Source organism: Equus quagga, chromosome 14 (genome assembly GCF_021613505.1).
Source record: "Equus quagga isolate Etosha38 chromosome 14, UCLA_HA_Equagga_1.0, whole genome shotgun sequence".
NCBI lineage: Eukaryota > Metazoa > Chordata > Mammalia > Perissodactyla > Equidae > Equus > Equus quagga.
In genome coordinates, this window is record NC_060280.1 from 25,749,854 (window position 1) to 25,774,698 (window position 24,845).

Consider the following 24,845-nt stretch of genomic DNA (forward strand, 5'->3'; position numbering starts at 1 on the left):
AGAGAATTTAAAATTAAACTGTGAAATTTCACTTTTTAGAGTATTTGCTGCCAATGGGCTTATTAAAAATAAGGCTATCAAACAATGAAGTAAATTATACCATTATAAGAAATGATAAACACTAAACATACATCTGTCTTTATTTCCTGAACATTTTGGGGGAGGTTCACTTAATCAAATTATTTCCTATTGACACAGGCTACTGGCAGGCCAGTGGTTTCATTTTTACTTCACAGGCTTTGGCACAAGAAGAAACCTAAGTGATTGGTTAAAAAAAGAAGTATCTGGAAGGAGTAGCATCATCAAATACACCTCCCAGACCAAGAGAACCTGGAAGGAGGTAGCTCTATCTACATGCTTGTACACCAGTGAATTTAATGTTATCAGTGATGACCCTGCCTGCTGTCTTTGCAACTTTGCTAATATTGCATTGGAAAAAGTCAAGAAAAGAAAGATGGACCCTACTGGTCATCTTTCAGATTTAGAAATGTGTTAAAGTAGGAATTGTGATCACTACACATGCATCACACAGACCATTGGGTGAAATTGTAGCAGAAACTTGAAGTACAAAGTGAAGATCTAGCAACCCATCCCAGCCATTTTACTATAGTTGTTTACAACACTTTGTGATAAAACAAAAAAAAGGGGACTGGTTCCCAATTCCAAACTGGTTGGTAAACCAAGACAATAAGTGTAAATTAGGCCCTTTCTTGACAAACTAGAATCATGGTCACTCAGTTAATTATTTGAATAATGGTATTTACTGAGAATCCATTAAATATCAGCTATGCGGTTCAGGTGTCTCCTCCAGTTGTTTAAACCAATTCTGGAAGAACTCTTGATAGAGATGTTGATAGTTAAAATGGGTTGATGAACTATTTGAAAGTATTAAACTGGCATTGGGTACAAGTTTCTGAATTATGACCCAACCACATATGTACGAGGGAGAAAACACAAGGAATGGCTAAAAGTAATTGAGAAACCTATAGTTTAAGACTGAAGGCCAAGGAGGACCTTCCTTCTCCCTAAACTCAAACCAAGTTACACTAGCAGTTGACTCAAACCTGTGAGAATGCCTGATAGTACCAGGGTCTGTATAAAAATAGAGTCGAGAGGGGCTGGCCCCGTGGCCGAGTGGTTGGGTTCGTGCGCTCCGCTGCAGGCGGCCCAGTGATTCGTCGGTTCGAGTCCTGGGCGCGGACATGGCACTGCTCATTGGGCCGCGCTGAGGCGGCGTCCCACATGCCGCAGCTACAAGGACCCACAACGAAGAATATACAACTGTGTACTGGGGGGCTTTGGGGAGAAAAAATAAAATAAAATCTTAAAAAAAAAAAATAGAGTCGAGATATTCCATTTTTGAGATATAAGGAAATAATCTCTCTTAGAGATTAAGTAATTCGTCCTAGGTTGGCATGATCACATGGTTAGAAAGTATCAGAGATAAGGTTGAAATCAATTTTGTCTTTTATCTGAATCTGAAGCAAAACACTCTCTTGCAATACTGCTCTCCAGGCCTAGCTATGCCTTTCTCGTACAGTTTCAGAAAATGAAATCCTTAACTAGAAATATCCTAATATCTTGAAGATATCCCTTGCCCACATACAGGATTGGGGTTTCTCAGCCTCTCATGGGCTCCTTCCTCAGCTAAGAGTCTTGAGAACTCTTCAGGGAATTCTCAGCCTCAGCAGAGGCCTCTGGAGAGAAGCTGTTGGGCTCTTCAAAAGGACCCTGTGTTTCAAGCAGGGAATATTGTTGTAGCTGAGCTATCAACTATTCTGAATTCCGACTGGAAGTATGCACTCCAAGTCCTTTTCTCTCCAGCCATTGGTGCTCAGGTATGCAATATAAGGAGAATCATAGAAACAGCCAGGAACACAGAAATAACTGGGGTACATATAACCAGGACCACGCACGGAGCTCTCAGTCTTAGCGACTTGCTAAATCCCCACTTCAAATTAGTTAAGGAAGTTTTGAGAGGCAGATGCACTGGGGATGGGAGGCCTGGGGTTTTAGTCCTAGCTTTTTCACCGTGTGTGATGTTGTAAAAAATTTAATCACTTGGTTTAATTCTTGCTGCCTCTCATCTCTTTTCTCATATTCGGAGCATTAGTTTCTTTATCTTTAAAATTGAAATTGTAATCTCTACCTTTCTTGCCTTAAATTGTATTATGATAATTAAATGTTAAAATGGATTTAGCAGTGCTTTGGAACAATCAAGCTTTATGCTAATATAAGGTCACAATTGTCCTTGGGAGTAATTTTGCAGACTGTCACCTACGTAGATGTGAAGGATATTAAAGCACCTTTGTGTGCAATTATATGAGGAATAAGGATCAGAGGGAGTCATTGAAATCACTGCTCAGCACATCTCTCCTCTGTTTCTGCCATAGACACCTGGATGACATCCCATTATCCTAATAAATTAGAGCTGAAGGGAGGATCAAGGGTGTATGACCTAGTCTAGTGGAGGAATCAGCCGACACTTCTCTGATCCATTAATCGGGAGGTGAGTGCCTTTGAGAAGAAAATGTGGGGCTGCTGCACTAAATATTATTTTATTTAATCTCTACTGCTTCTCATCTTTTTTTTAATCCTTTCATTCATGCATTTGTTCAGCAAACTTTATTACGAATAGATTCCAAATCTGTGCCAGAGTTGCAAGGCTCTAGTGACACAGAAATCCCATCTCTGCAGTGCTAGTTATGATTTGCTTTGGTCTTTTTTTGCATCTCCATACCTGGCACACTTGCCTCTTACCCCTACCCAAAATATAATATTCGAGGAATATACTTGGAAGGAGAGCTAATAACTGGGATAGGGTACTATGGATGAAACTTCCCACTAAGCAGGAAGAATGATCCTTCCCTATCTGGAGGTAGATTAGTGAAATAGATGACCTCAAAGTGTTTCTTCTGTTCTGCAATATCTCTGAAATGGCTCAGTGTGCTGTGGATGGAAACCAGATTCACTGTGAGTCTGCTGGCTGAGAAGCCACACATGTACTTAAACTCTTGATTACATTTCCTCTTAATCAATGGATTTGTTTCCCTTTTTCGTTATCATTCCTTTTCAAAGTTCTCTTGCCATTCTCTCTCAACATCAGAGCAAGATTGCATCGTTGCCTATTCCACCCACAGTGCATCTCCAAATCCTATGATAGTCCTTTTTTCCTTCACAGCCCATCTTCTTTCCAAGTCTTCACCTTTCTTCTTCATTTTCCCTCTTTTCTTGCTGCAACTCTTTATATTCTCTTTCTCTTTCTCCTTTGGAATCATAAAACAAGAGAGAATTTATTATTATAGTAATTATTGCATTATTTTCTTATTTTTACTTGTTTTGATTTCAAGTGTGAATGGCAAAAGCTGGGTATGGACTTTTCTTCTTTCTTTATCCTCAGTCCTTCAATGTCCCTGTACCTTACTGAGAAAACAAAAGCCTTTTGAAAAAGTACCCTCAACTTCCCGTCTCTCGTCCTTAAAATGTTTGATATCCTTGTTCATCATATAGATTTTCTCTTGGAGAAAAATTACAAATAAAGTACACTCTTTTTCCTCCTCACCCACTGATCATTTAAGCCCTTATAATCTTTCTCCAATCTATTAAAATGTCCCTTGAAAAATCAATGATGACCTCAGCATCATAAGTGCAATGCCTTTTTATAAACTCTCATCCTCCTTTATCTCTTTTTTGTAGTCAACATTAATGACTTGAATTTAGTGATATTATACACTACGTTTTCATACTGTTTCTCTGATTCTCCGCTCTCTGTCTCTCTTCTAGCTCTAATTTTATGTTCTACTATTATTTAAAATATTCTCCAGTGTTGTGAACTGAGCTCTTGTCTTTCCTTATCACACAGCATCTACTAGCAAGTTTCTCCATATTCATGGGAGCCATCCTGTACTTCAAGCCCTCACTCAAACCAGAGCTCGCTACACAGAATATCCTCTAGACGCTCTCCCCAGGAGTCCCATTTTAAGCTTACATTCAGCATGCCCCAAACTGAACTCAGTCCCCAAAATGTGTTTTCTTTCTATTGTTATCCATCCTGGTCCATCTTTTATGCATATAATGGAAATAACTATCCATAACTGTGCCAACATATGAGAATTACAGTTTTGTTTTGTCTTTTAATTGATTAATTTTTAATTGTCTGACTTTTGTAAGAACTAAAATGCTATGTAGTAAAAGGAAGAAATACTACATAGGACAATAATATAGACTTTGGAGTATGCTTCCAGGGTTTGAATTCCGTCTTCAACCATTACTTGCTCTGAAATATCTCTGTGCCACAGTTTTCTCATCCGTAATATGCTCCTTAGAATAGAACCTATCTCATTTGATTATTGTGAGAGTTGAATGACATAAGATACATTAGACACTTAGGAAGATGACAGGCACATAACATTTAAAATAAGTATTGGCTATATTAAGCTTTGTATGCATGTGATAAACACTATACTAGTCACACCATATTAATATACATAGAATCCATTAGAGTGTGGCTTGCAATAAACATAATTGAATAAAAATTCCAAAGGCAGAAGAAAAGGAGAGCCCAGTTCAGGTTTTATAGGGACAGACCTACTGTTGTGTGTCATATTGATCCAAGTCCCAGAGGCACAGCTCATTCTGAAAGCCTTAAGAATAATTTCCTCATTGTAAGCTAAAGATTAGGGGATTTTCCTGGCCATTTTAGGTTTCTCTTTCTCATTTCTGTTTCAGATCTGATGAATACCTCTTATGCATGGCCATCTCTACATCTAGCCCCAGCTTAACCACCTTGATGTTGGAAACACACATCTCTCCTAGTATCTCTCAGAACTAAGCCTAAAAGCACCCTTTTCCAGAATCATTTGTTTTCTGAAGACCCTGCTTCTTCTCAGACATTCTCAGCTCCAGACTTCAGATTTGCACACCACCATCTGCCTCCTCAGCCACCAAAAGCTTTTATGTAGATTCAAGAAAGACATCACTCTGATCACAAGTTACAGGTTCAAAGAATTCAACAAATATTTACTCAATGCTTCTTCTGCATTCTCCTGCAGGCTAGGCATTGGGTAATGAAACACAATCCCCAGCCAACCTACAAATACATTTGAAGGCACATGATATGCACCTGATCCTAGTATATAATTAAGGAAAATGGTGTTCAGTACTGACTCCCCATTTATATGATATATATTCTGAATGCTTTGGTGATTGACTTGGAGATTTATTTTTCAGGAATGAACACGTGAAAAAGGCGCCATCTGAGGTTACCTCGTTAAACCACTGAGAGACCAGCACTAGTGGACATAGCACCATAAGGCTGAATCACGTGGCATCCACAGATGACAGAAATCGCCTATAAAAATCCTTTTCTTAGACCATCCAGAAAACGCTAATAGATCACGTCCCCAGATTCTTTCTTGTTTCATCTGCTGAGCCTTCATGACTCCACTGGTCCAAGGACACATAGAAGAAGAATGAGAATTCAGTCCTGTCACTCTCCAGGAATACCATTGTATATTGCAGATTGGTGAATCCAAGATTGTAAAACTATGATAATCCTCTATAATAGCAGCCTCCACAAAGCTACTTTCTTCCTGACGGGCTTTCAAGGTCTTCAAGATCTCCATGGCTGGATCTCTATCCCCTTCTGCTCCATCTACTTGACAGTTATTGTAGGAAATCTTACTATCCTTCATGTCATCCGTACTGATGTCACCCTCCATGAACCCATGTACTATTTCTTGGCCATGTTGGCCCTCACAGATTTGGGCCTTTGCCTTTCTACACTGCCCACCGTGCTAGGCATCTTCTGGTTTGATGCCAGAGAGATTGGCATCCCTGCCTGCTTCACTCAGCTCTTCTTCATCCATACCTTGTCTCTAGTGGAGTCTTCAGTTCTATTGTCCATGTCCATTGACCGCTATGTGGCCATCTGCAACCCACTGCGTTACTCCACAGTCTTGACACCTACACGTATTGTCAAGATGGGACTGAGTTCAGTGCTTAGAAGTGCCCTGCTCATCCTCCCCCTGCCATTCCTTCTTAAGCGTTTTCGGTACTGCCGCTCCCATGTGCTGGCCCATGCATATTGTCTGCACCTAGAGATCATGAAGCTGGCCTGCTCTAGCATCATTGTCAATCACATCTATGGGCTCTTTGTTGTGGCCTGCACTGTAGGTGTGGACTCACTGCTCATCTTCCTCTCCTATGCTCTTATCCTCCGCACCGTACTAAGCATTGCCTCCCGCCAGGAGCGACTTCGGGCCCTCAACACCTGTGTCTCCCACATCTGTGCTGTGTTACTCTTCTACATCCCCATGATTGGCTTGTCTCTTGTGCACCGCTTTGGTGAACATCTGCCCCACATTGTACACATCCTCATGTCTTATGTGTATCTGCTGGTACCACCTCTCATGAACCCCATTGTCTACAGCATCAAGACCAAGCAAATCCGCCAACGCATCGTTAAGAAGTTTGAGTTTATAAAATCACTTAGGTGTTTTTGGCAGGATTAGTTTAAGGTGAAGGGAGGAAGTTTTGGGCATAAAGCCCATAGATATTTTTGGTTTCAGCCATGCTGTGCAAAATAATAAACTCCTAACTATCAACAAAAAAGCAATTAACTATGCAACATATTTCATGTGTGACCTTGGTAAAGATTACCTACTTCTCTGTTCTTTAGTTTCCTCAATTGCAGAACGAGTATGGAAATAATTAAAACACCTTCCTCATAGGGATATTGTGAAGATTAAATGAGATAATTCATGTAAATCTCTTACACAGTGCTTGACTCATAACAATTCTCAGCAAATATTAACTATTATTATTTGAAAAAATTCAAGAGTACACAAGTTTCATCTTTCATTCCTCTGGGCAGTGGAATCTGATCAGTGATTTACATTTTTTAAATTTATTTATTTTATGTTACTTTATTATAATTATCATTTTTCTAGATTTACACATGCACACACCCACACCCCAGTTAATGACTTTTCATGAGAGTGCTTCCTAAGCACATAGCTACAAAGTTAAGAAAAGGAGAAGATGCCCCCAGAAGTTTGAGGGAAGGTATTCAGTTGGAAAAACTTCACAACAATAATCATAGCTAAGCCTCAAAAGAGGTAATTGAGGTTTAGAGTAATCACTCGCCATCTGAGTAACTAGTCAAGGGAGTTGATTTCTTTCTTTGGTTATTCTGTATATTACTAGGTTAAAAAAGAGAGAGAAAAGCATGCATATTTTATATTTTTTGCAAGATGTTTCTCTCATATCTGTGTCCAGCCATATTGAACAACACACACGCATACATACACACATGTAAAGGAATACATATATAGAGAGATTTGCTTAAAGTGGTTTAACATAAATAGTTTGAATAAATCAACACATTTGGGAACCAATGGATAAATTAATGGATACAGTCTTATCTTCCTAGCTAAGATTTTTCCTTGAAGAGAAGAGATAGTTTCTCTTCATTTTGTGTTCTTCTCTTCATTATTGTCTCTTTCCTACAACATCAAGCAAGATGTAGGACAAGCAACTGCCAGAACACGGAAGAAAAATAAAAGTCCATGCTATGGACTGAAGGTGTCCCCCCAAAATTCATATATTGAAGTCTAATCTCCAGTGTGATGGTATGTTGAAGTGAAGACTTTGGAGATAATTAATGAAGGTAGAGCTCTCATGAATAGGATTAGTGTCCTTATAAGAAGAACCACAAGAGAGATGATCTCTCTCTCTTCAACATGTGAGGACACAGAGAGAAGATAGCTGTCTGCAAACCAGAAAGAGAGCCCTCACCAAGAACCCAATCAGCTGGCACCTAAGTTGGACTTCTCGACCTTCTGAACTGTGAGAAATAAATTTTCTTTAAGCCACTCAGTCTATGGTGTTCTGCTATAGCAGCCTGAATGGGCTAAGACTGTATAAATTCTAGTACTATAAAGGAAATAAGAATGTCATAGTAACAAACACCCAGAACTGATGAGGAAAACAAACAGCAGAGTGATTAGGGTGGTCAGAAGCGGGCAGGAAATCTGTTCTGAAGGAGGAGCTAACAATGTTCATGATTGTAAAGACAGAATATTACATATGTATAACTTTTTTTTCCAGACTGTTTTTTCATTTCGTTCAATTTCCCATTTCTTCATTATAATGCTCCAGTGAAGAAATCCAGACAATGCTTCCATCTGTTGAGCTAATAGTTCTGAGATTTCTCTCCAGAGCCAAAATCATGGAGTCCTCCATGAATGGCGGTACATAACCCACAATTTTCATTCTAGTGGGAAGTCCAGATAAGTTGTATGCCTGTCTTGTCAGCCCTATCTTCTCTCTTCCATGGGCAACTCAATGATAGTATACATTATTAGGTATGACTGTCACCTGTGTGAGCCCATGTACCAACTATTGGCCCTGTTGGCTTCCCCTGAGTTGGGTTTGACGTCTTCCACCCTCCTTGGTGTCTTGACTGTCTTATGGTTCAATCACTGTAATGTTGCTACACCTACTCATTTGATCAGCTCTTCTTCATCTATACCTTCTCCTTCTTGGAGCCTTCAGTTCTTACCATGGCCTTGGCCACTAGGATGTCATTTCTTTCTCACTGAGATACACCTCATGGTTCAGTGTCTCCAGAGCCCAACAGGTAGAACTGCTGTTTGGGGCCAGGAACCTGACTCTCATCCTACCCCTGACCTTCCTCCTAAGATGGTTTGTTTATTGTGGGTTAAGACTCTGACCCATCCTTCTGTCTGAATCAGAATAAAATGAACCTGGCCTGTTCTGGTATAACTATCAATTACATTTATGGCCTAATGAAACTGGTTTCATGCTTAAACATGGATACTATCCTCATTCTCACCGCTTACGCCCTTATCTTGCATTCAGTGGCCTGCCTGAGAGTACCTGGGAGCTGACTATGGGCACTGGGCACGTGTTTCTCACCTCTGCACTGTTCTTATCTTCTGTATCTCCTAGAGGGACTGTCAGCTCTGCACTATTTGGAAGAATGGTGTCTCTTGTAATGCACCTGGTTCTGGGGTATGTGGCTGCCGGGGGCTTCCTCTGTTCAATCCCATAGTTTATAGTGTCACATCAGCCTGAATCTTAAAAGGATGCAATAGACCAATGCTATTTGCAAGCAGTGTAGATAAGCTCCTGAGTGGAAATGAAGAATTCCTAGGAAAAGGTACAATATTATTCCATGAAGAGGGAACGCAGTTCCTGAGAAAGTAGATATTTCCCATAATTGCCTTTTTTCTCAACGTGTATTGATTTTGTAGCTGTCATAGAAAAGCTACTGGAATTAAATTCATAAATAATAAGATTTTTAAAAATAACATCAAAGAAAGCTGATTCTGTCACTAGACTTCACAAAAATACATTTTTATTTAAACTTTTATTAGATAATTGTAGAAATTGAGATGCCATTATAAGACATAATGCAGAGAGATCCTTTGTATGCTTTTTCCAGTTTCTCCCCAGTGGGAACATTTTACAAAACCACAGTATACTATCACAACCAGAATACTGACGTTGATACATCTACCAATCTTTTTCAGATTTTTCCACTTTTACTTGTTCTCATTTGTATGTTTATCTGTGTGTGTGCGCGTGTGCAGTAGACTCCATATCACATTCCATTTTACATTCTCGCCAACAATGTATGATGGTTCAGTTTCTCTGCATCTCACCAATGCTTGTTGTTACCAAAAAATGCATTTGAATGTGCTGATTGGTTCTAGACAGATTGATCTAGACAGATCTTTTGCATTTCTAAAACACTTCCAGAGCAACCTCTTTATCAGACAGATTTTCTATGGAACGACTATTTCTCCATTTGAACGTAATCTTTCATTGAAGATGAGTGCCATAAAGGGGAAAAGTAACACAGTTTTTCTGTTCCTATAGAGCTTGACTTGCCCTGTTTCTTCTCACTTTCACCTATCCATGTCATACACAGGAGTCCTTCCACTGAAATTGAAGCCATTATGTTTGTAGACTCCATTCCTGGACACTGAATCTATGTTCCTTCACTCAAGGGTCAGTCAGCCAGTGGCCTCAAAATCAGATAATGCTACCTGTGTACACCCTCTGATCCTTGGTGCCACCCCAGGCACAGCATATCTTGATTGTCTCCCCCGATACTGGGTTATTCTGAGTGCAAGAGTATGAAGTGAAAATTCTTCCATTTTTTACATTTTATGATAACAAAATCAAATCTGAAAACATTTACTGAGTGACCGTTCCATATGAAGTACCTGTCCAGTTCTCATTCTGAATTAAATGTCCCTGTGGGAGGAACATCCTCACTGGTTTGATTATAGAGTCACTCACTGAAAATTTTCAACCATTTATTTTGCTTCCCCTGGTCCTCCTCATTGTTTACTTCATAAAGGAGGTCCCATAACTTTTAGCCATCCCAACCTCAGTGAAACTGTTTCCCTAGCCCATTGATTTTTAAAACTCTTTTCCAGGATATTCTGGGACCACAGGGAAGGGTTTTAACAGCAATAGTGGGTGGGCAGGTGAGTGTGATCGATGTTACAATTAATGGGGCTTTGGAGCTTTCTTCAATTAGATCACTGTATCCATATTTTACGTGATATTTCAAAGAAAAAAGGGTTCTACTGCCAAAAAGTAGCACTATTCCTTTTTTAACTTGATTCTTTAGCAAGGTCTGTCATTCTTTGGATCTAATGATGCATTCCAAAGCCTATCCTGGTCTTTTGGGGTCATCTTTGATTTCCACATTCTCTGACTCCACAATCTGACTTGTCTATTCCTCAATATCTCCCTCATCTTATCTCACCAACCCTGTCTCTGCTAAAAGCATGTGTCAAAAGTAGATGCTGCTTGTCTGCATCCAGAGAGTTTGCCTGACTATTATGGGAAGCTGGAGGTAAGGCTTGTCCTCATCAGAAAATCTCTTTTTCATTCCCCGAATAATCTGATTCATTAATGCCTTCCCCACAACACATGCAAATTTGTTTTAAATGGCTCTGTTTTCATTTATAAGAAGTTTTTTCAGAACAGGTTTAGGTTTACACAAATGAAAGAAACCTACTGAGATTTTCCATACACCCTCTAGCTCCACACATGCTTGGCCTCCCCATTATCGACATCCCCCAGAGTGGTATATTTGTTACATCTGATGAATCTGCTCTAACACATCATAATCACCCAAAGACCATAGTTTACCTAAGGGTCCATTCTTGTGTTGTACCTTTTATGAGTTTGGACAAATGTGTAACTGCATGTATCCACTATTCTTGTATCCTTCAATATCCTTCAGGGTATTTTCACTGTTCTAAAATTCCTCTGTGTTCTGCCTATTCATCCCTCCCCTCAATCCCAACCTCTGGAAACCACTGATCTTTTTACTGTTTCTAGTTTTGCCTTTGCCAGAGTGTCATATATTCGGAATCATACAGTGCGTAGTCTTTTCAGATTGGCTTCTTTCACTTAGTAATGTGCATTTAAGTTTCCTCCATTTTTTTCTTCATGGCTTAATAGCTCATTTATTTTTAATGTTAAATAACATTAAATTTTCTGGATGTGCCATATTTTATTTGTCCATTTACCTACTGAAAAACATCTTGGTTGCTTCCAAGTTTTGGCAAGTATCAATAAAGCTGCTGTAAACATTTGTGTGCAGATTTTTGTGTAAACATAACTCTTCAACTCCTTTGGGTAAATACCAAGGAGCTCAATGGCTAGATCTTATGCTAAGAGTATGTTTAGTATTGCAAGAAATGACAAACTAGGTTCCAAAATCTTTGTACCATTTCATATTCCTACCAGCACTGTATGAGAGTTCCTATTGCTACCCATCCTCACCAGAATTTGGTGTTGTCAGTGTTTCTGCTTTTGGCCATTGAAATAGGTATATAGTGGTATGTCATTGTTTTAATTTGAATTTCCCTGATGATACATGATGTGGAGCATTTTGTCATCTACTTGTCTGTATGTCTTCTTTGGTGAAGTGTCTGTTAAGATCTTTGGGACATTTTTTATTCTGATTGTTTTCTCATTGTTGAGTTTTAGAGTTCTTTGATATACATTGAATGATGTGTCTTTCTTATAAGATGTGTCTTTTGAAAATGTTGTCTCCCAGTCTATGGCTTGTCTTCTAATTCTCTTAATATCTTTCATAGAGCAGAAGTTTTCAATTTTAATGAACTCCAGCATATCAATTATTTATTTAATGGATCATGACTTTGGTATTGTATCAAAAGAAAACCAATGCCATACCCAAGGTTATCTAAGTTTTCTCTTCGTTATCTTCTAGGAGTTTTCTAATTTTGCATTTTGCATTTTGTTCTACGATCCATTTCAAGTCAATTTTTTGAAGAGTATAAAGCCTGTGTCTAGATCCTGTTTGTTTTTTTGTATGCATATGTTCAGTTGTTCTAGCGTTATTTGTTGGAAAGACTGCCTTGGCTCCATTATGTGGTCTTTATTCCTCTGTCAAAATTCAACTGACTAAATTTATTTGGGTCTATTTCTGGGCTTTCTATTCAGTTTCATTGATCTATTTGTCTATTCTTTCACCAATACCACACTGTCTTGATTACTGTAGCTTTATAGTAACAAAATGTTTTATACAAGATTTGTTCTTCTCCTTCAATATTATGTTGACTATTATGGGTCCTTTTTAAATTTCAATTCCACTGACTCATTACTGGTATAATCATTTTTTTTCAAGTGTCAGTTTTTACCTGGATTTTCAATCTAGGGACCTGGCGTGCATTCTATACGTCCCTGACTAATCCAATGTATCTCAAAGAAGCATTTCTGCCCAAGCATGGTAAGGATCACTCAAACGAGTGAATTATGAACCAGATTGTGTTAGCAGTGGCTCTAATTCTCCACCTTTTGGTAGGAATAGTCCCACTAAAAACATTAAAGTCACTGATTCAGTTGTGAAGAAGTTCCACATCCATGCTGATGATTAAATGCATTTTAAACTGTTAGAGACAATCATCTCTTTATGATATATTTCTTTATAAACTCAGCATATGCCAGATTCATTGTTTCTTTTGTAAACAATGTGAAAGTACCAAAGTAAATAAAAGGTCAGTTAATTAATACCAACAATATCGGTGATAATCATTAGGACAAAATAATAGCAGTAATATGTATAAGTTAAGATAAATTAATATTCATAATTACAGTATATAATACACAATAAAATAATAGAAACACATCTATATTAGATATGTTACTACTGAACATTAACCAAAGGATTATATTATATTACACTAAAAATAAGTTCCTCAGGAGTCGGTCCCAAGGCCTAGTTGTGAAGTTCAGCACACTCTGTTTCAACAGCCCAGGTTCAGTTCCCAGGTGCAGACCTACACCACTCAACTTCAGCCATGCTGTGGCAGTGACCCACATGCAAAATAGAGGAAAATTAGCACAGATATTAGCTCAGGGCGAATCTTCCTCAGCAAAAATAAATAAATAAATAAATAATTAATTATAAAAATGTGTTAGCAAGGTATCAATTCTTTGGTCAATGTCTCAGTAGGAAAGATCAGTTAACTATGCAGAATTTGGAAATTTAAGAGTATTTTAGGAACACTGAATCTCAGAGGTGAAGGAAATATTTCCCACAGAGATAAAGCACACCTGCCCATCCTACAACCCCAGGTATGCAGATAGTCAGAAACATTCCCATTTGGAGGAACCACTTCCTGTAACTGATCATCAGAGAAGCTTTACAAATAATTATTATTTTTCTCATGGGAGTGGATTGTGACTGTTAAGAGAAAAACGTTGAGATTCTTTTTTCTAAAACTCATTTAGAAAACATTAAAATATGGGCTTCTCAAAGCGCACCAAAACTCAAGCCAATACTGTCATCCATTTTATCTAGGATCTTAAATAAAATTCAGGCTTATGTTATAATATAGTCTGTGATAATAGAGATGCAAGTATGTTCTGATTAAAAAAAATTTTAGAAAGAGAGATAGTTCATCATGATTAGGTTCTGCATATATTGACTATTGCTACACTTTATTTCTCTGACTAGCCTAATCAATTTTAAAACACCATTGACTTATTTATATTTTTCTTTTCTTTTCTTTTCTTTTTTCCTTTTTCTTCCCAAAACCCCCCACTACATAGTTGTATATTCTTCGTTGTGAGTCCTTCTAGTCGTGGCATGTGGGATGCTGCCTCAGTGTGGCTTGATGAGCAGTGCCATGTCCGTGCCCAGGATTCGAACCAATGAAACACTGGGCCACCTGCAGTGGAGCGCACAAACTTAACCACTCAGCCACAGGGCTAGCCCCTATATTTTTCTTATTTTATGATAAAATAACATTTCGGTGTAAATGTGTGAGCATCTATCACACTTAATTGAAGCAAGTCTAAATATTTGATCCACATTACCTGCACCAGCTATCAGTTTATTGCCTCTTACCTCCAAATTTATTTTTGCTGATCTGTATAATAGAACTGAGCCTTGGAAATATTTCTTTCTTGCCAGCCTTCATGATAAGTCTTCAGTAAAGGACACTGGAGGAACACTGGAAGAGGATGGTGTGTTCTCTTCCTGGTTCCACTATGTTCATCTAATTGTGTTCCTGCAGCGTACATGGCTCTTTCCAGCAGTGACTGGTGGCCAGCAGCAAACAACACCTCACATGTATTTCTTTGGGCCCCAGTTTCAGCTGCACTCCCAAGGGCAACTGATGACTACTGGGGGTGCCCCAGCTCATTCCCAGGAGGTTTCTCAGTGATGACATTCCAATGAGTCAACAGCAGACCCACTCCTCAAGCATCTTCTGGAAACTTTCTGATGATTCCAGCTTGCGCCCAGCCAGCTCTCTAGAAAGTCAACAGCAACCGGCCATGGGCAGCTTCGTGGAAAAGTTCATCAGTCTTCCAGCAAGTGGTTCTCTACCCACAAGCTTTAACCTACTAATTGTGGACCAGCTTTGACCCCGAAGCACGTAGTAAACTCTGCCATTCAGTGGGCTTCAACCACACTCTCTCCAACAACATCCAAATGCCAGCCTTGGGAGGATTCTCCTCCTGAAAAGTTGTTCCTTCCTTGGAGACTCCCTCTCAGCCCTGCGGTATCACTTAGAGTTCTTTCTTTCCCACTTTTACTTGGTTCCCTGTTACTATAATCTCTTGTTAATAAATCTTTCTATTAAACTTCTCTGTAAAAATTACTATGTGGTTTCTGTCGCCTAATTGGATCCCAACTAACACGCTACTCAAAGCAAGTTTTTTGTTTTATCAAATCTACCCCACATTTTGATCTAGTACCTTAAAGGAACCAATTAGCAAGTAGGAACTGTGACGTCAAATGAAGCCTATTTCTGTGTGAAACTCACACTCTCTGGACCTCAGATTCGTCCTCCTCTAAACCTCAGCCAGTTGAAATTGAAGATGTTCTTCCAGAACCTGAGACTTATACCACACTTGAACTAACAACCATTGAAGAGTTCTTACAAAATTAAATTTCAGAAGGCAGCATGGGGGTAACTTTCACCCAGAATGGATAGAAAATAACTCTTTTACTGTCTGTCAAATTCTGTCAAAGGACCTTGGAGGGTTTGGGGGTTTGGGAGCATTCTCAATATTTATGCATTTTAACTTCCAAAAGAAATACAAGATCCTGTATCTTCCCCTCCCCACCTCCATATTTCTTACTGATTAGCTGGGAAATAACAATAAAAAATAACAGTGATGATAATGGCAATAACACCTAACAATTATTGAGCATTTATTATATGCTACAAAATGTCTCAAAACACTTACATGAAATATTCAATTTTACTCTCCTTTGGAAATTAAGATAGCAGAGTCAAAATTTTAAAATAAGATTTTTGCCGGTTACGAAAATGAGTTCTCCAGCTAGCAGCTAGGTGACTGCCATACTGTGATTACTTAAGACTTGGTACATCAAAGTTATAAGCTTTCTCTTATATAGAACTATAATATAGAATCCAGTCTAAAAATTGCCTGTGCTTATTTGTAGAGAAAGGCCTCTGAGAAAGGCCTACTTAAGTAGGGTAGGGAAACCATGCAGGAATTAAAAAGATATGCCTTATAAAAACTTTGGAATGTTAATTGAAAAGTGTGATTATAACATACATTTTTAAATAGTCAAAATGTTTGTACGACATCGAACATCAGTCATTTTGTTAAAATTTAAACGTTCTTAAACTATTTTTATTCACTGTCATCTTACTATCATAAAATAGTCAATTTCCTCTTCAATTCTCATGTAACCTTTTTAGATAGGAGGTTCAATGAGATAAGTTACTGTAACCAATATCACATGCCTGACAAATGAAAAGCCTGGAGCCACAGTCAGATCTGTCTGATCTCAAAACCTGAACTTTTGACCTTGAGCTGTTGAGAATTTCTGAACTCTAGTTTCCCACATATGCTAACATTTTGGATTAATGGGCATCTATTACTGCAGCAATAGAGATGTAGAGATGAAGAGAAGTAAGACAGCATGGCGTGTTGCTGGGAACTACGCACTTCAGGCATTAGGTGAACATAGATGGGCAACAACTTTACTCACTCTACAATGAGAACGTGCAGGGGAAAAACTGTTACTTGTTTTCTTTCTAAGTCATTTGTCTTCCTCAAATTTCTACCAACTAATTTTCATGAAAAAGTTGAAATAACAAGAAATAAAAAACAATACTGAAATTTTAAAAACACTCGTCTTAGCCTCAGTTTGTCTCAGTTCAGTCCAGTAATATTCCCTTTAGGATCTTTTCGTTCTTTCCCAGTTCTGTCTCTTCTCAAGGCATCATCTTTGTGTACGAGACATTCCCTTGCATCCTGCCTTTTCTCTCTGTTCCTTGTTTCTCTTCCCCACCTGTTTCTGGGCTAGAAGATAGGGAGTTTTGTTCTGTCTCTGCCTGCATCATATCCTGTTTTCCCTTACACAAGGTGAATAGCTAAGATTAAAGATGACAGGATTATCTTCCCTATAATACAATCAAACTTTATGTTCCTTCTAGTCAAAGCTGTTGAAAAATTAATCCAGTCATCCAGTCTCTCTCTCTCTCTTTCTTTCTCTGTATAACATCTGAGATTCAGATCTAACTTCTGCAAGAACATATCTAATAGTACCTCTCTCTTCCCAGTGCTTGGACTCAGAGACTGTGAATAACTTTACTTGTGTGTCTGTTGAGGGGGATACTATTTCTGTTATAAAATATTTGTTAAATAGATGAAAAACTGGGTGATAGAATGTATTATAAACGGATATTATGGGCTGAATGGGTCCTCCTGACCCCAATTGTTATGTTGAAGGCCCAAACACCAATACCTCAGAATGTAATTGTATTTGGAAATAAGGTCTTTAAAGAGGTAATTAAGTTAAAATGAGGCCTTTAGTGTGGGCCTTACTCCAATAGGACTGGCATCCTTATAAGACGAGGAGGAGACACTAAGTATACTCACATACAGAGGAAAGGCCATGTAGGACACAGCAAGAAAATGGCCATCTACAAGCCAAGGGGAGAGGTCTCAGAAGAAACCATACCTGTCAACACCTTGATCTTGGACTTTGCTAGCTTCCAGAACTGTGAGAAAATAAATTTCTGTTGTGAAAGCCACCCAGTCTGGTCTTTTGTTATGGTAGCCCTGGAAAACTAATAGAAGAGATGATTGTGTTTTGGAATGAAATCCATGTTAAAAGTAAAGAAGCATTTTTAATTATAGAGGGAATAAAAAATTCTGGAAACAGAGTTGAAAACAAATGATAAAGACAAGAATATATGAAAATTCCTAAACCTTTGTGGTTGTCACAAATGATCAGTTTCTGATTCTGCACGACAGGTCAAGCCCAGAAATCTGCATTAACAAATATTACAGCTGATTCTGATCCTGATTATCTGGGGACTATCATTTGAAAAACACTGCTTCATAACACTCAAACGTGTCTACAATGTGTTTGACCAAAAATTAATGGATTATCGCCACGTGAAGAAGCCCACCACATTCACAGGAATCAGTCAGGCCAAGGAACTGGAATAACCTCTTATGATTGGTTTGGGGATTCTGAAACATTCTTTAATATCTATACATTTATACTCCCAAAAGGGATCCAAATAGCTGGGTACTAATTAGGTAGGTAATGAAAACTGAAATGGGCCTCCATTGCTATCTCTAAAGTGCTTCTCTGTCAGCTTTATGAGACCCAAAATGGATGATTAACTCTTCATATCCCTGTATTAACATATGAAACACCTTGTCAGGTTTAAGGAGCCTTTGCAGAGGCTCATGTTGCCCACAAAGTTATAAAAATAGATTAGTTTATCCAATTAGCTCCTTGAGATCTGAAAACAAAGGGCTGAATTCTGAGTGGATCAAAGACAGGACAAGGAGACGGAGTCCCTGAGTGTAGACAGGAGTCAGGAGCATATAGGACTACCTGGGTCACCAAGAGTAAGCATCCACACTATTACAATATTCACAAGAACTTGGCCTGACTTCTTTCTTCCCCTTTAGTGATGGGAAATGCATTTAATTAAAAAGCCCTTTTAATGTTACATATGATTATATATACCCAACATGCACACTGTCACATCCTGTGTGCACAAACTATACAGTTGTGATACATAATACATGAAACACTATTAACAACACCCACTCCGCTTTCCTGAAGGTGTGGGGGTTGTTCAAAGCTTTCCTCAGATCTTTAAAAAGTTGCTACAGTGCATGCCATTCTCTGCTTCCCATGTAGACATCTCACAGGATCACTCTCTTCTCCCCAGGGTCTGAGATAATAAGGTCCAGGGAACCAGTCCTGGTACAGTACAGTGTGGACCTCAGGTAGTTTCATAAAAATCAGGCAGTTAAACATCCACCTTCTAGTCTCTACGTACCCTTCAGAGCCTCTTGTTTTAGCCTTCCTTATCGCTCATTGTAAAGACTGGAGCCTCTGGATCTAACCATGGTGGGTGAGGAGTTAATATAGTGGGCAGGTGTTTGGTGCTAAGATGTGGAGCCAAGAAGATGTCCCAGAAAGCTTAGCCCGAGCTTTGGAGAAGGAGAGAAGGGACTTTGAGATACAAGAAAGCCTGCAGAGAGTGCCTCCTGAAAGTGGTGACCCCTGCCGTCAGATCTTGCTTACTTCATGGGATCCCTGATCTAGGTAGAACTAGCTCAGAAAGGAGACAAGAGCTTTCTCACATCTGTTAACTTCCTCAGTTTCCTGGTCAGAGAGTTTCTTCCTACATGATAACAGTAGGAATGTTGCTGAGACCCAGGGACACAGGCAAGTTAGGCAGGAAAAATTGAGGTGCAGGGATGCGATGAGCTCAGCTATTATAGGCTCGGTTTCTACCCCTTAGCCTCAGACACAGTTAGCAGAATCAGGAGTTATTTTTAAGAAAAAAACATAGAAGGGTAGGAAGTAATACGATCCTCTGGGAGAAAATCTTGTCTGTGACATAAAAGGATATTTTCCTGAGTGACTACAAAGTATGAGTAACAGAATTGGAAGCAGTCATTGAAGTCGCTCAGGTCTCTGTAGGAAGTGTTCTCTAAGCACAGCAACTCGTGGCAGAAAGGCCATTTGTTAAACCTCCCACTCCACTCTATCCTGGATAACTGTGTTTTGTGCTGGTCAGGAACAGTGAAATCCTCTCCAAACCTGACAATGGACACTCTGAAGACTTTTAAATAACAAGCCTTTAGAATAGTTTTCTGACTAAGATCTCTCTGGCCAACAGGTTAAGGTGATCATTCCCAAGCAGATTCTCCTGGCTTTACTATTCTGGATTTTCTATTATGTCCATGTCCCCTCCTTCAACTTATCCTGATAATTGTCTCTCTCCAATTTCCATTCTCCCCTGCTCCCTTAAAATGTGAAGTTCAAGCTCTGATTCCAAAGAGAATCTCTCTTAAGCTGATAGCTACAAAAAGATGGGGACCAAAGACTTTCTGATATTTCTCTCCACCATTTGTCATTGAATCTCTACCCCATTTAGGCTGTTCCAACTTAAAAAAACTGCCTGGATTTGTTAACCTAAATGTTTCCAAATTTTCCAATGTGTCTTGGAGCTCCAGAGATGTAAGTTTGAATTCTAGCTCTGCCAGTGATTGGCAGTATTACTTAAGGCACATTAGCACATTCTCTCAGGCTCTCTCTCCTCATTTGCAATTTGAGGTAATAATGTTAAGTTGCAAGGCTTTTCTGAGGTCTAAATGCTTTTTCTTTTGCAATATTCCAGGTACAGTGAATGACAAACAGCAGATGTACATTAGGTATTACAGTTCTTTCTTTTTCATAATCCTACTTCATTTTCATATCAAAAAATTTTTCTACTTTAGGTTTCATGTTATATTTTTATTTCTTTTTTAAAGGTTGGCACCTGAGCTAACATCTGTTGCCAATCTTCCTTTTTTTTTTCCTTCTTCTTCTCCCCAAAGTCCCCCAGTACATAGTTGTATACTCTAGCTGCAGGTCCCTCTGGTTGTGCCAGGTGGGATGCCGCCTCAGCATGGCCTGATGAATGGTGCCATGTCTGCGCCCAGGATCTCAACCAGCAAAACCCTGGGCTGCCAAAGCGAAGAGTGTGAACTTAACCAATCAGCCATGGGGCTGGCCCCTATATTGTTACTCACCATGTAGCTAGCCTGTTTCTGACAGGTAAGTTTATTATGACTCTTCTGATTCACTTTGATGAATAATGTAGGGACCACTGACTATGGTCAAAGCAGAAGCTGAGGAACATTGCACACAAGTCAATCTGACCTTCAAGTAGACAGTGAGTTAACGACACTGTCTGTTAATTTCACTGATATTTGGAACGAGAAAGAAAATGTCTAAGCATATATTGTGTGTATTTCTCCAGTAAGTTTATTTATTAATTCAGCTAAAGAGTCAGCACGTTTTTTTGAAGGCCTATTAAGCTCTTGATTTTTATGCTAGCTGTTGCTAGTTGATGGTGAATTGTCCTTTATGTGGGAAGAAAATATAACAGTTGTTTAGAACCTGGAATCTAGAGAAAAATCAGATCTCAGTTCAAATCCTATTTTGGGCCATTTACTATGTCTTTGGTCTTAAATGTTCATTTAACTAAATAAAATTTAACTCTCATTCATGCATAAAAACATTGTTGAGCACCTACTGTATACTGGGGCACATTCTTTACAGAATTAAACAAAGCAACACCTCTGGTTTCTCTGAGCTCACATTCTATTGGGATTATTTTTTTATTTTATTTTATTTTATTTTTTGAGGAAGATTATCCTTGAGCTAACATCTGCTGCCAATCCTCCTTTTTTTGCTGAGGAAGACTGGCCCTGAGCTAATGTCCATGCCCATCTTCCTCTACTTTATATGTGGGACGCCTACCACAGCATGGCTTGCCAAGCAGTACCATGTCCGCACCCAGGATCCGAACTGGTGAATCCCAAAGCGGAAAGTGCACACTTAACCGTTGAGCCACCAGGCTGGCCCCTCTAGTGGGATTATTATTTGGAAGTGAGAAGATCACTGCTCTGGAAGTCAGGAGGCTTAAATTGTCAGATGGCGTCTGCCCAATGACTGTCCTCTCCTGAGTCATCATTTCTTCATCTATAGAAAAAGGAGCCTTATGAGCATCATTGCCTTTTGTTCTGTGGACTCTCATGGACTCTGACTTGTGACTGAGGGAGTGACCATGGTTGATGCTGCTTCAGTTTCTCCTCCCGACTATGTTCACAGAATAGAATACCTAGACTTATAGGGAGTGACAGTTATGGACTGATATGAGGATCAGAGCTTTGATTTCTTACTCCAACAGTCAAGAATAATTTTGTAGATAGCCATTCACCCACTTTCCAGTTCTTTCTGGAATTGTGTGAGCTGAGTAGCATCTACGAGCTCTCTGGATCAAGCTGGGCTTCCATAACAGGAAGACCAGAGGAGAAGGTGGAAAAGAAAGAAAGGAAGAAACAAGGAAGGAAGAAAGCAAGGCAGGAAAGAAGATAAAAGAGCAATAGCAAAGGAAATAAGGTAAGAGAAAGGAAAGGAAAAGAAGTTGGGAGGAAGGTTAGAAGGTTAGTAGAGTCCTGGCAGAAAAGAGGCATGTGAGAAGTGTTTAATTAAAGGTCTACTCTTAAGATGTAGACAAAATTAAGTATAATCAACAGGAGGAAGGAAGCTGCTCACACCTCTTAGCCTGAAGGACTAAAGAGAAAAAAACTTCAAAGAAAAAATTTCCCTAAAAAAAATGTTTAGAGGGAACCAGGGACCAGAAGGAAATGACCACTGGAGGAGCTGTACAGTTCTAGGTGTAGTTGATTCTAATCTTTTTTCTTCTTCTTCTTTCCAAGTAAAATTGCTAGCTTTTTCTCAATTCATTTCAGGAATTTGAAAGGAATCCAACTCTCCCCTTCCATCCACACACAATGACATTGGGATCCCTGGAAAACAAGAGCAGCATTTCCTCTACTTTCCTGCTGAGTGGCATTCCTGGGCTGGAGCACATGCACATGTGGATTTCTATCCCACTGTGCTTCATGTACCTGGTTTCCATCCTGGGTAATTGTACAATTCTTTTTGTCATTAAAACAGAGCCCTCGCTTCATGAACCTATGTACCTCTTCCTGTCCATGCTGGCTCTAACTGACCTGGGTCTGTCTCTCTGCACTTTCCCTACAGTGCTGGGCATCTTTTGGATGGGGGCACGAGATATTGGTCATGATGCCTGCTTTGCTCAGCTCTTTTTCATTCATTGCTTGTCCTTCCTGGAGTCCTCTGTACTACTGTCTATGGCCTTTGACCGCTTCATGGCCATTTGCCGCCCTTTGCACTATTCTTCCATTCTCACCAACACAGTCATCAGCAGGATTGGCCTGGCTTCCCTGGGCCGTAGTGTAGCGCTCATTTTCCCATTGCCCTTTATGCTCAAAAGATTCCCCTATTGTGGCTCCCCAGTCCTCTCACATTCCTACTGTCTCCACCAGGAAGTGATGAAATTGGCCTGTGCAGACATCAAAGCCAACAGCATCTATGGCATGTTTGTCATTGTTTCCACAGTGGGTGTAGACTCACTGCTCATTCTCTTCTCCTATGCCCTGATCCTGCGTACCGTGCTGTCCATTGCATCCAGGGCTGAGAGGCTCAAAGCTCTTAACACCTGTGTTTCCCACATCTGTGCTGTGCTCCTCTTCTATACTCCCATGATTGGTTTGTCCATCATCCACCGCTTTGGGAAGCAGGCACCTCATCTGGTCCAGGTGATCATGGGCTTTGTATATCTTCTATTCCCTCCCCTGATGAACCCAATTGTCTACAGTGTGAAGACCAAACAGATCCGAGATAGTGTGACCCATGCCTTTTGTCACTAGATGGGTCTAGTCTTGAGGCATTATTTCCTTAAATAGACCCTTACTCCTCTATCCTTGATAATATCCAATATATCTGTAATAAAGGAGACATTTATTTACTCAAATATATACAAGGATAAACAGGAAGTCATAGCTCTCACAGACCTGTCATTCTGGTGGGGGAATACACAATACAGAAGGATGTGGCAGACTGTATTTTCCAAAAATGGCACAGAAATATTTCTAACCCCACATTCTTTTCCAGAAACTTGCCTCTCCTCCATCAAGAGATGGAGTCTACTTCTTCTCCTCTTGTAACTGGGTAGGACTTTGTAACTGCCTCAATCAATTGAACATTGTGGCAGTGACCCTGTAAGTCTTCCAAAGCTGGGTCATAAAAGGTGATATGTTTTTTATTGGTACCCTCTCTCTCCCTCTTTTTCTATCTCTATTTCTGTATTCTTCTATATTTCTGTATATCTCACTCAATGCTTGCTTTTCAAACCCAGCCACCATGTTGAGAGGAAGCCCAGATGGCATGGAGAGGCCACGTGTAGATGTTCCAGCCAATAGACTAGCTAAGGTCTCAACCTTAGCTGGATCATTATTGACTGCTAGTGAGTGAAGAAATCTTCAAATTATTCCAGGCCCCATCCTTCCTACCTCTCCGGCTGGCACCCAGTGAAACAGACAATCAATCCTACTCTGAACCAGACCAAATTGCAGATTTTTAAGCTAAATAAATGTTTGTTTTTTTAAGACACTAAATTTTGGGATGGTTTCTTATACAGCCATATGTTGATTGTGTGCCTCAAAGTAAAAAGAAGTTTACATAGGAACAAAAAGAGAGAGATCTTCCTCCAGCTGGGAGAAGAGAGGGTCAAGAAGGATTTTCCTGAATTGACCCAGTAGCCAGCCTAAAGGGACACATACAAGTTAGTCAATCAAACAAGAAAATTATGGTCCAGTCTGAAGGACCAGCATGTGCAAAGCTGAGGCAAAGGAGAGAGAGAAGGGACAATGTATTTAAGGAAATATCTGAAGTTGTTTTATTGTCATTGCTGTTCTCTAGTGTCTCAGGGAAGAGTAGAGAACATGGTGGTAGCGGGGAGTAAATGCAAAGAGGTTGAGGCGCTGACCATGTCAGAAAGGTCATAAGCCAATGAACCAAGAAGAGATAATTCCTTATCCCCTCTTATCTGTGCATTACAATTGTATACCCATGTCACTCCAGATAAAAAATTATCCTTTGAGTAATACATTTCGATATAGTATTTGTAATTTTGGCTTTGAAGTATCTGTGAGGAAAGTAGGCCTGGAAAAGATGCTACCAAGGAGAGCTCTGAATGCCCGGAAGGAAGACTGAAGATGTCATGTTCCTGCACACTTTTAGCTCAGGATCCAGAAAGGGAGCAGCAGAGGGCCAAAGACAAAATTCTGTACTATGAGGCTTATGTGGCTGCAGTTCTCTCTTGAGGCTGGTCTCATCCAAGGTATCTAGCCACAGTTGACATTTAACTCTTGACAGGCCATGACCC

General features: G+C 39.5%; 2 protein-coding genes across 2 annotated transcripts; both read left to right on the forward strand.

The window, feature by feature from the left end:
- Positions 1–5,546: 5,546 nt before the first annotated feature.
- On the forward strand, positions 5,547–6,512 carry LOC124225435 (olfactory receptor 51G1). The gene has a single exon (XM_046638103.1). The coding sequence runs from the start codon at positions 5,547–5,549 to the stop codon at positions 6,510–6,512; it is 966 nt and encodes a 321-aa protein (XP_046494059.1).
- Positions 6,513–22,386: 15,874 nt separating this feature from the next.
- Positions 22,387–23,328, forward strand: LOC124225261 (olfactory receptor 51G2). Its single transcript, XM_046637817.1, has one exon. It carries the CDS (start codon positions 22,387–22,389, stop codon positions 23,326–23,328), a length of 942 nt encoding a protein of 313 aa, XP_046493773.1.
- The last annotated feature ends 1,517 nt before the right edge of the window (positions 23,329–24,845 follow it).

Excerpts from the sequence above, each read along its gene's own strand:
- LOC124225435 (XM_046638103.1), top strand. The coding sequence starts at position 5,547 with ATGATAATCCTCTATAATAGCAGCCTCCACAAAGCTACTTTCTTCCTG.
- LOC124225261 (XM_046637817.1), top strand. The coding sequence starts at position 22,387 with ATGACATTGGGATCCCTGGAAAACAAGAGCAGCATTTCCTCTACTTTC.